Raw genomic sequence first — 12,562 nt, forward strand, 5'->3', positions numbered from 1 at the left:
GGGTAATGAGTTTAAGGAGTGAGGAAACTGTAATTAACCTGGACTTGATTTATGACCCAAATGTAGAAACAATGATGTGATGAAAATGCGATTTCTACGGTCCGTTTCTTTCACCTGTTTTTCTCCAAGATAAAAAGACCCCCTTGGACGAGGAAGTTGACAAGACACTATACAGACAACGGATTGACCAAAGAAGAAGTTTTGACCACTTTAGATACGGACATTTGATGAACTTTGCCATGGATCCCCAGTTTCCCTAGAATTCTTAAACTCACGCTAGCCCAACATTTTTGTAAATCTATTGGCATTGACAAAGCTTTTTGCTCGCACCTAATGGGCAAAACAGCGCAAAGAAGACGACTTTCAACTGATACCGAACAAAACTTCAACCGACAGATGTACATTAACCTGACATAGAATACCACTGCATTTTCCATAAGTGTTCTTTATCTTCATCTCTACAACCCTCAGGTAATAACACACATAGTCGATAGGAAATACAGGCACAGATATCAGCAACCACATACCTCCCCTATTCATGTATCATCAACTAAAATGTGCTTCCCAATTTTGTTACAACCAAAACCGAAAAGAGCTCGGTAAAGTTTGACAGCCCATCCACAGACCCGTACCACGGGATAAGAAGGAATTCAAATGTATACTTCGCAATACCTCGAAGCTTGATTTACAACACGTACGGCACGATGATACATGACCCCCCAAACATGGAATCATACACACACGCTTCTGCTATCTCACTAGGTCATACCCTCTTCCCACCTACTCCTCACTCCTCCCTTACCCAACCATGGAAATGAATTAACCCCTGACATATATTTTTCTCCTTTTGAAATGTTTTAGAAGGTGGCAGTTATTATTGACTGCCAAAGGGTGGACTGTCAAAGTCAGAAAAATATCTCTACACACACTGCCATATTTGCACCTCATACTGGTCCGTGCTGCGCATGCGTACGCTCTCCCGTACGTGCGCATACTCACAGTCGCGGGCACCCGCAGGCGCATGGTAAGCGTATTTACGGTAGAGTTTATGCGATCGTAGCGTGCGACTCAATCATTACATATTTTCACTAATAATGTATTTTGTAGATCATGGTCCCTTTGATAGAGTCTGAAAGTTTGGTTAATATAGAATGTTCATGAACAGAGAAATCCCTCTTTGTTTGATACGAAGGGTCAGACAGGAGTAATACAGTGGTGTTTAGTATCCATCGGAAGAATATTTAATTAGAAATATTCCGGTGTTGGTTTGAAGCAGATCAATCGCTCGTGCGAATAGTTATGGACATAAGAAGTTTATGAACATTTACTTTATTTGCACTTTATTACCCATGCGGCGGGAAACCCAGTTTCCCTCCCACCTGAGCAGTTGGAAATAGTCACAGCCCACCTGTATGAATCAACCTATGACCTTTTGTTATAATGCGAAGCCGAATTCCTGTGTCCAATGAACAATGAGATTGTAGGGACCATTGAATTGTATTGTGTGTGGGGCATAAATAGGCAGGCCGACCATATCCAGTTCATCTCTCTTCAACGGTTCTCATTGCTGATAATCGGGAGCTGGATATCGAGGCGCATGCGATCGTTTCCCCTTGTGCGTAAGTGTTTCTCCGCAACTATATTGATCTTCTTGTTATTGTGGGCCAATCTCTCTCAATTTCTCTCTCTCTCTCTCTCCTTCTCTTTCTCACTCATTTTCCCTTAAATTGTATTGTATTGTATTTCCTGTGTAGTTATCTGGTTAGGTAGTCTATGTTATATTGTAGTGTATGACTTGTATTGTGTTTAACTCTTTTGCAAGTATAGCATTCATAATATATATTTTAGGCGTTGGACCCTGAGCACGGTATCTGTGTGTTTCTTATAGTATTAAGTATTCTCAGAGCGTCGGTGACGCTCAAACAGCTTTTAAGGTAATAAGGTTATACTGTGTTGCATTTACTCTCTAACATTACACTAAAGTTTTACTGCACAATACACTGTTTATGGTTTAGATACAAAGGTTTAATATAGTGAGCGTCAGCTCCGCTGGTGATCTCCTCGTGGTTCCGAGCGTTAGCTACGCTATAGCGAATCATTACTTTAGTTAACAGCCAATAACGTGCCTGCCTGTGATCTCTTGGCCGTGAGTGAACGTGACGCTTGAGCGTCTCGATCACGGCAAAGCGATTGTTACGCAACTAGCGTACCCTTACGGTACTTCATACATAAATAGCGTACAGTGTTCTTAGACCTCATAAAGGGTATTATATACGATAAATATTTAGCTTTATCACATGCTATCTTTTAATTAAACTATTGACTAAACAAAAGTATACGTTAATGCAAACAACTACACCACTCCATGGGTAATACTTAGTTCCATACTTTATGTCTCTGAAAACTTCAAATAATGCAAGTAATTATTTTTTCCCTGATAAATGTGAAGAAAATGTACATATTTTCCCCAGGCGGTTTGTGTATCTGTCTTAATGATTATAACAATATAATTAGTGTTAGATGATAAATACCATAGACTGTGAACAGTGTTATAGTGTAGTGTAGCAAAGGTGAGTGCATATTAATCTACACTACAGAACTTCTCCTGGAGACCTGCTGGGAGCCATTATAGCCAAACACTACTGTCGCTGTAACACTGCAGGGCTCCAGGAGTGTAGTGCCCCTTTGCCACTGCCACTCCTGATGAGAAAAGGGATTGACCCCAGATCAATTTACCCAGAGGTCTGCAATTTCCCAAGTATAGACCCAGGTTGTGGAAAATGAAATATGAGAGCAGAGACTAGAAAATGTTTCTCTTCTTTTAATACTGTATGGAGCTGTGCCCATTGTACATTTAATACTGTATACCTACACATGCATACACAAGCTGTATATCTCCAGTAACTGTCACAAAAACCTTTACCAGGTACCGACCATGTGAATTCTTTGCTTTGTAGTCACACATTGTTAACAGACAGTTCACATATAGTCATAAGCTGAAAACATTGCAACAAACACAGGTACTTAAAACAGCAAGTCAGAGTTAAGATAATACACAATGGGAAAACAAGCTACAAATACATAAAAAAACAAAAGTTTTTTTTCTGATTTTGTTTTGTTTTCTGTGACTAGCACCATCTGTACACAAGAAAGTATGAACATAAATGTTTGGATATTAAAGGTTTAAAAGGCACTTAATCAGTCTCGCTGTCTCTTCTTCGTACAGTACTTCTGAAGCATTTAGTTCCTTCTTCCTTGTCCTCCACTGCTAATAAAGTGGGGGGAATGCTCAATCCTGCTACCAGTCTTTATATACAAAAAATAACCTTTAAAGTTTCTCAAAGTGCTCTCTTTAATTTTCTGCCTATCCTTGACTTGTGTTTTTTTATTAAGAAACATAGTTTGCAAATGTGCTCATCCTCATTGAAATCTTCCTCTACCCTTCTTTACACATTCTCTGTCGCATTCCGACATTACTCTGTCCATCTACAGTCGTCATTTCAAAGTCTTTGGGTGTTGGAAGAGTGAACTTAATTATGGGGGTGAGTAAGTCTGTTTAATCGTCGTTAGGACTACCATAAACTCAATCCTCCACCTTCACCGACGCCTTGAGGTGATATCAAAACAGGTGATCATCATAAGGTGAGCTTTGCAGAAGTTGACTCTGTTTTCTAAACGTTCTGTCACACATTCCAGTGCTTCTAAGTATTCCAGGGAGTCCACCTCGTATGTTTGTTCCAAGTCAACTTAACAAAAAATAAAATAATTTTATTAAACTGAGTAAATATACCCGCCAAATATATGTTATTCTAGCTTGTGTTAATATGATAAACTTTGTAAATACAGGTGGAAAACACAGGTAGTGAGTTTTGGTGGTCAGTATAGGTGTATGTATGTCTCCTTCCTGTTAAAATAATCCGTTAGTGTGATGTGATTTTTATTTATTTATCTTGCACAACGGGTTAACAAACTTTTTTTTAATGTAGAGTGCAGCCTTTCTTCTCACTTCAAATCGGCTCTAGGCATCGGTATTATAGGCAAATGCCTAGGTGCATCCCAAGCCCAGGGCCAGCGGTGAATTGGGGCATCGGGACGGAGGTGGCTACTGCAATCAGAGCTCAGCACCAATCAGGCAGTGGGCAGAATGAGATTCAGCGCTTGCACAGAAGTTAATTCTGTACTACAAGTAAAAAGGCTGCAGGAGGGCTGCTGTGCACACCCAGCCACAGCAGCTCCTCCCATGGGCCTTTACAGAGTTCATGAGTCACACCTCATGGCTCTGCCTCCAGCAGGCTGTACACAGCAAGGCTGCCTGTACCTCTTAAGAGTCATAAGTAAGACAACTGTCAGACTGTACTGTGAGTGATGGGTGAGGCATGCTGACTGTGCTGGGAGAGGGGTGCTGGGTGAGGGGTGATATGTACTGTGATCTGTGCTGTGCTGGGTGAGAGTTGCTGTGCTTGGAGAGGATTGATGGATGCTGTTACCTGTGCTGGGAAAGGGGTGCTGGGTGAGGGGTGATATGTGCTGTGATATGTGCTGTGCTGGGTGAGAGTTGCTGTGCTTGGAGAGGGTTGATGGATGCTGTTACCTGTGCTGGGTGAGGGGTGATATGTGCTGTGATCTGGCTGTGCTGGGTGAGAGTTGCTGTGCTTGGGGAGGGTTGATGGATGCTGTTACCTGTGCTGGGTGAGGGGTGATATGTGCTGTGACCTGTGCTGTGCTGGGTGAGAGTTGCTGTGCTTGGGGAGGGTTGATGGATGCTGTTACCTGTGCTGGGAGAGGGGTGCTGGGTGAGGGGTGATATGTGCTGTGATCTGGCTGTGCTGGGTGAGAGTTGCTGTGCTTGGAGAGGATTGATGGATGCTGTTACCTGTGCTGGGTGAGGGGTGATATGTGCTGTGATCTGTGCTGTGCTGGGTGAGAGTTGCTGTGCTTGGAGAGGATTGATGGATGCTGTTACCTGTGCTGGGAAAGGGGTGCTGGGTGAGGGGTGATATGTACTGTGATCTGGCTGTGCTGGGTGAGAGTTGCTGTGCTTGGAGAGGGTTGATGGATGCTGTTACCTGTGCTGGGTGAGGGGTGATATGTGCTGTGATCTGGCTGTGCTGGGTGAGAGTTGCTGTGCTTGGGGAGGGTTGATGGATGCTGTTACCTGTGCTGGGTGAGGGGTGATATGTGCTGTGACCTGTGCTGTGCTGGGTGAGAGTTGCTGTGCTTGGGGAGGGTTGATGGATGCTGTTACCTGTGCTGGGAGAGGGGTGCTGGGTGAGGGGTGATATGTGCTGTGATCTGGCTGTGCTGGGTGAGAGTTGCTGTGCTTGGAGAGGATTGATGGATGCTGTTACCTGTGCTGGGTGAGGGGTGATATGTGCTGTGATCTGTGCTGTGCTGGGTGAGAGTTGCTGTGCTTGGAGAGGATTGATGGATGCTGTTACCTGTGCTGGGAAAGGGGTGCTGGGTGAGGGGTGATATGTGCTGTGATAGGTGCTGTGCTGGGTGAGAGTTGCTGTGCTTGGGGAGGGTTGATGGATGCTGTTACCTGTGCTGGGAGAGGGGTGCTGGGTGAGGGGTGATATGTGCTGTGATCTGTGCTGTGCTGGGTGAGAGTTGCTGTGCTTGGGGAGGGTTGATGGATGCTGTTACCTGTGCTGGGTGAGGGGTGATATGTGCTGTGATCTGGCTGTGCTGGGTGAGAGTTGCTGTGCTTGGGGAGGGTTGATGGATGCTGTTACCTGTGCTGGGTGAGGGGTGATATGTGCTGTGACCTGTGCTGTGCTGGGTGAGGGTTGCTGTGCTTGGGGAGGGTTGATGGATGCTGTTACCTGTGCTGGGAGAGGGGTGCTGGGTGAGGGGTGATATGTGCTGTGAGAGTTGCTGTGCTTGGAGAGGGTTGATGGATGCTGTTACCTGTGCTGGGAGAGGGGTGCTGGGTGAGGGGTGATATGTGCTGTGATCTGTGCTGTGCTTGGGGAGGGTTGATGGATGCTGTTACCTGTGCTGGGTGAGGGGTGATATGTGCTGTGATCTGGCTGTGCTGGGTGAGAGTTGCTGTGCTTGGGGAGGGTTGATGGATGCTGTTACCTGTGCTGGGAGAGGGGTGATATGTGCTGTGATCTGGCTGTGCTGGGTGAGAGTTGCTGTGCTTGGAGAGGATTGATGGATGCTGTTACCTGTGCTGGGTGAGGGGTGATATGTGCTGTGATCTGGCTGTGCTGGGTGAGAGTTGCTGTGCTTGGGGAGGGTTGATGGATGCTGTTACCTGTGCTGGGAGAGGGGTGCTGGGTGAGGGGTGATATGTGCTGTGAGAGTTGCTGTGCTTGGAGAGGGTTGATGGATGCTGTTACCTGTGCTGGGAGAGGGGTGCTGGGTGAGGGGTGATATGTGCTGTGATCTGTGCTGTGCTTGGGGAGGGTTGATGGATGCTGTTACCTGTGCTGGGTGAGGGGTGATATGTGCTGTGATCTGGCTGTGCTGGGTGAGAGTTGCTGTGCTTGGGGAGGGTTGATGGATGCTGTTACCTGTGCTGGGAGAGGGGTGATATGTGCTGTGATCTGGCTGTGCTGGGTGAGAGTTGCTGTGCTTGGAGAGGATTGATGGATGCTGTTACCTGTGCTGGGTGAGGGGTGATATGTGCTGTGATCTGGCTGTGCTGGGTGAGAGTTGCTGTGCTTGGAGAGGATTGATGGATGCTGTTACCTGTGCTGGGTGAGGGGTGATATGTGCTGTGATCTGTGCTGTGCTGGGTGAGAGTTGCTGTGCTTGGGGAGGGTTGATGGATGATGTTACCTGTGCTGGGAGAGGGGTGCTGGGTGAGGGGTGATATGTGCTGTGATCTGTGCTGTGCTGGGTGAGGGTTGCTGTGCTTGGGGAGGGTTGATGGATGCTGTTACCTGTGCTGGGTGAGGGGTGATATGTGCTGTGATCTGTGCTGTGCTGGGTGAGAGTTGCTGTGCTTGGGGAGGGTTGATGGATGATGTTACCTGTGCTGGGAGAGGGGTGCTGGGTGAGGGGTGATATGTGCTGTGATCTGTGCTGGGTGAGAGTTGCTGTGCTTGGAGAGGATTGATGGATGCTGTTACCTGTGCTGGGTGAGGGGTGATATGTGCTGTGATCTGGCTGTGCTGGGTGAGGGTTGCTGTGCTTGGGGAGGATTGATGGATGATGTTACCTGTGCTGGGAGAGGGGTGCTGGGTGAGGGGTGATATGTGCTGTGATCTGTGCTGTGCTGGGTGAGGGTTGCTGTGCTTGGGGAGGGTTGATGGATGCTGTTACCTGTGCTGGGAGAGGGGTGCTAGGTGAGGGGTGATATGTGCTGTGAGAGTTGCTGTGCTTGGAGAGGGTTGATGGATGCTGTTACCTGTGCTGGGAGAGGGGTGCTGGGTGAGGGGTGATATGTGCTGTGATCTGTGCTGTGCTGGGTGAGAGTTGCTGTGCTTGGGGAGGGTTGATGGATGCTGTTACCTGTGCTGGGTGAGCAGTGCTGTGCTGTGAGTTTTGTATCAGTATGATATCCCGGCTGTCGTGATCCAGGCAGTCAGGAGACCGACGCCAGGATCCCGACAGCCTGAATACCGGCTGCGAGCGCAGCGTGTCCCCTTGCGGGATCGCTGCGCTCTCCGCGCTTAGGCCCTGATGGTAACTTTTGGTCACCACAGGGTTATATTCTCCCTCAGGTGCTGGTGTGGACCACCACCCAAGTGGGGATTCCAGAATCCCGACCGCCTGGATCCTGACAGCTGGGATCCCGACAGCCAGTAAATTGACTGCCTCCCGTATAAACATTAAAGTTGGTGGTGGGATTATCTGCTAGGAGACACCAGCCAAAATCTTGCCTAGGTCACCAAATTGGTTAGAGCTGACTGTATTCTCATTGCCCCTCTCTATCTCTATATATGCACACACAATAAATACACATCCTGTATTTATTTTATGGTGTGTGTGTGTGTGTGTGTGTGTGTGTGTGTGTGTGTGTGTGTGTGTGTGTATATAATGGAGGATAGATACTGATAGACTTTACTGATGTCATATCTAAATGTACAGATGAACTAAAAAAACTTAAAAGAGTTCAGGTCAAAGATTCTTACATTCACTGAGCCATTTATTAGGATCCAGCATTAGATATTGCTTGGTGATCTCTAACTCCTTCATAAGCCATTCATATTTAGCCTTGACCTCTGCAATCCTCTGCTGGCGATGTGCCAGGATCTTGAGCTTTGAGCTAAATCTGGTCGCCGTCTGATAGAGAAATAGAGATGACATTTGAAAAAATATATATTTCAGAAAGGACTAGTCAAAAAACTGAAAACTGTGTTCATTTAAAGAAGAATGCTAAATATTGAGCCATTAATGTCTGACATATTGCCAATATTGCCTTAAATTGGTTTGTATGTTACTTAGGGACACATTTATCACCATACGCATCTGATGATGCAGATGACAGGAAATAAAATTGGGTACATCGCATGGATGTATCAATTATCGCATACAGGAACAGAGCTTGCGAGAAAACTCTTTCCCTGCGAATGCCCTCCACAGCATAATCGGGGTATTTTTTGTAAATAATACCCCAATGTCCTGCTACACATGCGCCACAGTTAGTCCCTCTACCGCCACCACAGGGTACCCCATTCCCCATTGAGACAAGGTAGTTATATTTTTCTTGTCTAAGAGCTGGTGACCGCTGCTTCCAGGAGGCTGCCGGGTGCCAGATCCTGCTGCTGTTCTGTGACCCAAGGTGCTGTAAAGTGAGCTGCTGCATTGCAGCATCACTTTACTGCACAGGGGTCACAGCATAGCAGCAGGAGATCCCGATGCCTGGCATCGCTCACCGGAGCACCGATCACCGGCTCCTGTATGGGTAAGTATGATTTTTTTTTTAAACTAGTTGTAATTTTTTTTTTAAGGTGATCAGCTTGTGGGTCCATCGGACGCACATAGCTGATCACACTGCAGGTTTCCTGCACAACTTTCTCTGCTGGGGGGCAGAGAAATCTGTTTAGAGATACTCATATCACAGTGCTGCCCTGTTATTACACCAGCTGTGACTAGCATAATTAGCACAGGGCACAATGCTGTATTTTTTTTACATTTTTCTTTTTAGAAAAATTCGACCAGTTCGCATTTTACATTATAAGTATGGGAAATGCGATCTGGGTTACTAAAAACATGCTAATTAAAGGGTTTGGAGAAGTATTTCACAAAAAACTGTCCAAAAGCCCTTTAATACATTTAAGTGAAACTAAAACAATGTAAAAAGGATATGAAAACACCTCTTTTCACATTATTTTAGTAAAAACAAGCTTGATAAATTGGCCCCTAAGTGCGTCTGCCGTCTGGCTTTACTGTAGCCCGCTAGTGCAATCATGGGATCATAGTGGTTATCACCCAACTTAATGTCCGCCATGCCATTAATGACAGCATAATTATCACATACCGCTGTATCGGCCCAACTACCAGATATTTGCTGTGTTATCCCAGAGTACGTAATCCGCTTAATAGACTGAAGACTTATTGTTAGATCCCTTCTATGTTGATCTATGTGGATCTGTTTTGCAGAGAAGACCTGAAAACTAACTAAAAATTCACAATATAAAAGTTCATTTACAGAACTTTAAATGTTCTGCTTTGCATTTGCTATGAAGCTGAGTACAAGCTATTGTTCCATATTCATCCATTTTGTGTTAGAAAAGAATGAAGGAGGCAGGTTGCAGTGTGATTGCTGGCAGGAAGAAAGAGTATGTACCCCTCCATGATATCAGCTTTATCTCAGCTATCTCTTGATAAACTCCAGAAAATGTTACCTACGTACCAGCCTTACTACTAGTTATTTTATATTAAGTACATCTGCACTTTAGATTTAGAGATCCTTTAATTCTTAGAAAAGAAAAGTATATTTGTTTAACAAGTTTACTCTCATAACTGTGGTTAATTGATTTTCCACTAACATATCATTCAATATTAAAGCCATTACCTTGCCATCTTCACTCCGGCGGCGCTGAAGCCTCTCCACATCATCAATCTCATAAACTTTAATTTCAAATGGTTCTCCTAGGGCTCGTTGCCCATTACGTAGAGGTCCGTCTACCCAACGTACTCCTGGGCTGTTGGCCGGCTTTCTTACAGGAGAGGTGGCATCAAGTGATAAAGCTGGTACAATCCGGCGTCTTTGTGATCCTGTTACACAGAGAGATTTTGTCACTATTTCTACAAATATGTCACTGACTACAAGCCATTGACTAGTGATATACAAGGATCGTGGGTTATCTGACTATGGTGCGAGCAGTGAACTAAGAAAGTTGTTCATCACAAGTTATCATTTCATTTGTATCTAAAGTAAACTGCGCATTTAAAGGAAGTGCATAAATAATTGTACAACCCTGCATGTGTCTCTGAAGGTAAGTGATATTGGGGGTGATTCCGAGTTGTTCGCTCGCTAGCTGCTTTTAGCAGCATTGCACACGCTAAGCCACCGCCTACTGGGAGTGTATCTTAGCATAGCAGAATTGCTAACGAAAGCTTCGCTAATTTTCTCGTAACGATTACCCCGCAGTTTCTGAGTAGCTCCAGACTTACTCAGCCATTGCGACCAGCTCAGTCCTTTTCGTTCCTGGTTTGACGTCACAAACACACCCAGCGTTCGCCCAGCCACTCCCCCGTTTCTCCAGCCACTCCTGCGTTTTGCAACTCGAACGCCTGCGTTTTTCCGCACACTCCCATAAAACGGCCAGTTTCCGCCAAGAAACACCCACTTCCTGTCAATCACACTACGATCAGCACAGCGATGAAAAAGCTTCGTTATGCCGTGAGTAAAATACCTAACTTTTGTGTAAAATAACTAAGCGCATGCGCTCTGCGAACCTTGCGCATGCGCAGTAAGCGACTAATCGCAGTATAGCAAAAAACGGCAACGAGCAAACAACTCGGAATGACCCCCATTGTGTAGTGGCTGTCACCCTGTGCAGAGCAGAGCCCTGAAAGGTTATAGGTATGCAACTATAAGCAGCACATGGCCGGTCGGCCTGCAGGACACAGAGCTCACACACAGTCTGTGAGAATGAGCACACACTGTACATACATTGAGAGCTGTACAAAGCACTGCATATACAATGCACGGCATTCCACCATATGATTTCCTTTAATCTGAGATCCATCACATCAACAATTACACTTTTCTAGTTGTGTTTTATTAAACCGTCCACATGATGCACCATATAAATAATCAATACTAATTCCAACTCTTTACACAATAATATAAACTGTTCATTGCAAAATAACTACATGTGCTTCATTTCTATTAACTGATCACTAAGATGTGCCAAATTCTGCAGCTAAACTTTATATAAATGAAAATAGCTTCCATTAAGTTAATGCTCATTAAACAACAATTTAATTTTGGATTTACTATTAATGTTAAAATGTTTCTATTTCTATGTGAAAAATGCAATCTACCTGATGTAAAATGACAGTTTGAAAATGCTTAGCTGGTACTTTATCTCTGCTTTATTTCTCTCCAAGGTTAACATATAAAGCCCCATACACACTAGACGAGAAAGTAAAAGATATTCTCAGAAGGGCCAAACTGAGCAAGATCTTTTCCAATCTCATCTAGTGTGAACACTCAATGTCGTTAATGATGTGTGCTCCCGCGCATCGTTAACGACCCCCTCCCTCGTCTGAACATGTACAGACGAGGGAGGTCCTTGTTAATGACAGCCATGTTGCAGATGCAGCATGGGCGTTGTTCCCCCGCTGCCCACCCGCCATTGCTCCCTTCCCCACTGGCATCGGCAAGTGTGTATGCACTTGCCAAAGCCGGCACCCCGCCGGGTCCCCACCGCTGCCAATATCGGCATCAGTGGGGGTCGTTTAGTGTGTATGGCCCTTAAGATTTACCAAACGATGGTAACGAGTAGACACATTTGACAGACTTAATCCTGAAAACGGCAAGCATACTGTACATACAGTACTACCATATAATTGTCATGTTTTAAACAGTCCCTTTGATTTCAAATCTTCTTGATGATCAGTTTGTCCATTCATCTAGCAACAGAAGTTGGACCGAGCTCCATACACACGATACATTCAGAATGATTACAAAACTATGCAAATGACATAGCGTGTGCAGCACGCACCATATTGGCAGGAAATATCTACACGTTTCTGACTGAGCATCTGGCCCTGCTAGTACACACTAAACAATTATCAAGTCAATGACCCAATATCTGCCAAGTTGGCCCGAAAACTGTAGAGTGTGTACTTAGCTTTACAAGCTGATTGGTTAAGACTTTATCTCTCTACAATCTTTGACAAACTGCCCTGTGCTGAATTTAAGACGAATCGTTAATAAATGAACAGAGTAGAACAACATTTCTGAATGAGAAGATATGAAAGCAAGAAGAAACAGGATGAAGCACCCTGACATGTGTACACCCCTCTTCTTGTGGTTTCACTAAGTGGAAAGGCGCCTTGACTATGTTTTTATGACACCATGACTGACACGATCAGCATTACTCAGCTGAAAGATCGAAGCAGTTCCTCATTTGTGAATTCCTTTTAGATT

At 45.1% G+C, this 12,562-nt stretch overlaps 1 protein-coding gene across 2 annotated transcripts in view; it reads right to left on the reverse strand.

Moving 5' to 3' along the window:
- Positions 1–2,805: 2,805 nt before the first annotated feature.
- The window catches only part of KIF26B (kinesin family member 26B), a 707,075-nt gene continuing 697,318 nt past the window's right edge, over positions 2,806–12,562 (reverse strand). For both annotated transcript variants that reach the window (XM_063917809.1, XM_063917810.1), the window contains 3 exons: positions 9,974–10,176; positions 8,088–8,238; positions 2,806–3,746 (listed from right to left, as the gene is read on the reverse strand). In XM_063917809.1, the coding sequence (XP_063773879.1) occupies positions 3,598–3,746; positions 8,088–8,238; positions 9,974–10,176 (503 nt within the window). In that variant the 3' untranslated portion in view covers positions 2,806–3,597. The remainder of the gene's footprint in view (positions 3,747–8,087; positions 8,239–9,973; positions 10,177–12,562) is intronic.

Source organism: Pseudophryne corroboree, chromosome 4 (assembly GCF_028390025.1).
Source record: "Pseudophryne corroboree isolate aPseCor3 chromosome 4, aPseCor3.hap2, whole genome shotgun sequence".
Classification (NCBI taxonomy): domain Eukaryota; kingdom Metazoa; phylum Chordata; class Amphibia; order Anura; family Myobatrachidae; genus Pseudophryne; species Pseudophryne corroboree.